Raw genomic sequence first — 2,049 nt, 5'->3', positions numbered from 1 at the left:
TACATACATCAGAAACAAGTTTATCTAAAATGCAATAATGCAAGCCAGCATCCCAAAAACAACATACACATCAGGAGTAGCAGGCAGGTCATGATTTTCTGTGTCAGGAGTGTTGGTTGATGACTCCAACGTTGAGCGTGATGACTCTGACTGATCGCTGTGGCCCGAATCTCCTCGGGAAACACTGCTCTGTCCTGCTTCACCCTCGGCTCCTCCTTCACCCGAGGTCTCTCCCTGGTAATGTGAATAAGTGGTAAGTATTTGGAGTATACAAACTACCTAAGCTAGTCAATTTTAAATACCTTTAGTTGGTAGATAAACAAAAGTTTAATTTCATTCTTCCTGACATTGATTAACTGCCATCAATTGATAAGGGATCCCACTATTATCAATCTCTTCACCAGGATAGGCTACCTGTATTTGATTACACACCATTTCAAAGATACTTTTCTTTAATCACTTTTTCAACAAGAATGTAAATAATTGTTTATGTACCTGGAAACTAGTATCCAGCTGCCCAGTATCTGTTGAGTGTGAGGAAGTAATTTTGTGGTATCTGGGTGAGTAAGAGGAGAAGGAGGGGAATGTTCCTCCCTCTGGTTCTCCACCTTCTTCACTGTCTTCTTCCAGTTCGTGGTTGTACCGGTCAAGTCGGGCTGGAGAGAGGATGATGATGAAAATTTGGACCTCTTAGATCTCTGTCAATATCCTTTTACTTTTAATATTCAAGGTCATAGCAAATTCCCCCGAAATCCTTTCCCAAAACATCAACTTACTGTCAAAATAGCTAGTATCTTCTTCATGGTCAAGCTGAGGTACAAACTCAGCCTTCATTCTCAGAAGAGAGTCCCAGTCAATTGTGATGAAGAAAGGATGTTCCTTGACTTCCACGGCACCTGCCACTGTCCCTAGCCGATCCAGTGGTGAATGGTGAAGCAAGGCTGTGATAAGATCCTTAGCATCCTCTGCCACAGGCCAGTCATCCTCACTCGGCCATTCTATATCATCGTTGACTGTGTGAGCGAAGAGCTCCTCTGGTGTTTCACCAAAGAAGGGTACGCATCCAATGAGGAACTCATACAGAATCACTCCCATGGCCCACCAATCAACAGGTTTGCCATATCCTTGTCTGTAAAACATTCAAGAGTGAATTTAAGCAGCCAGAAAAAAAAGGGAAAAGAAATGAAAGATAAACAAACTTCAGTCATATCCAAAGACTTTTTGATAAAGATCTATGTGATGAATGAACCTGGGGCATTTCTAAAATAGCAGATTATGAACCCTAAAATATACATATTCCCTTTAAACATACCTCAAAATTACTTCTGGTGCAATATATTCAGGTGTTCCAAACACCTGCTTATCAGAGAACTGACGAGTCTCCTTGTCAATGTATCCTTCATACAAATTGGTGGCCAGCGACATCAATCCCATCTTACTCAGACCGAAGTCAGTCAGCTTGATGTGTCCCAAGGCAGTGATCAACAGGTTATCAGGTTTAAGATCCCTATGTACAATGCCGTAGCTGGAATGCAGAAAACAAATATAGTATTACCCCTTATTCTATACAAGAGACAAAAGCATGATCTTTTTCTTTCTTTTTATTCTACTACATGCAAAGACAACCTCAAATAACAAACCTATGCAAATATTCAACAGCCAGAACTGTCTCAGCAAAGTAGAAGCGTGCCATGTCTGGTGGGAAGGGCCCCATAGCCTTCAGCAGAGTGGCACAGTCTCCACCTTCGACATACTCCATCACAAGACAGAGGTGCCGCTTGGTTTCAAAACTACAGATCATCGACACCACAAAGGGGTTGTCAGTGAAGCTCATAATATCACGTTCATTGAATACCTGTTCCACCTGAAAAAAGAAACATGTGAATGGTAAGTAACGCATACAACTTCATGTCAAACGCATTAGGAATTGAAACAAATGATAGTTTTCTGAAAAATGGCAGAGGCAATAGTATGTTTAGAAAACTAGTATCATTGCTACAAATAGCAAGTCTACAACATATAATAAATACTGTACATCATTATGCTTTG

The 2,049-nt window shown here is 40.8% G+C and overlaps 1 protein-coding gene across 1 annotated transcript in view; it reads right to left on the bottom strand.

Annotated features, from left to right (window-relative positions):
- Window positions 1-2,049, bottom strand: part of LOC119586826 (microtubule-associated serine/threonine-protein kinase 3-like) — a gene marked incomplete at its 5' end in the record, with an annotated part of 55,250 nt that overhangs the window by 46,353 nt on the left and 6,848 nt on the right. Inside the window, 5 exon segments of the mRNA XM_037935550.1 lie at window positions 68-234; window positions 496-656; window positions 777-1,129; window positions 1,313-1,525; window positions 1,641-1,864. Of these exon segments, the coding sequence (XP_037791478.1) occupies window positions 68-234; window positions 496-656; window positions 777-1,129; window positions 1,313-1,525; window positions 1,641-1,864 (1,118 nt within the window).

This window comes from Penaeus monodon, chromosome 22, assembly GCF_015228065.2.
Source record: "Penaeus monodon isolate SGIC_2016 chromosome 22, NSTDA_Pmon_1, whole genome shotgun sequence".
Taxonomy (NCBI): Eukaryota; Metazoa; Arthropoda; class Malacostraca; order Decapoda; family Penaeidae; genus Penaeus; species Penaeus monodon.
This window is presented reverse-complemented; position numbering and strand designations above follow the sequence as displayed.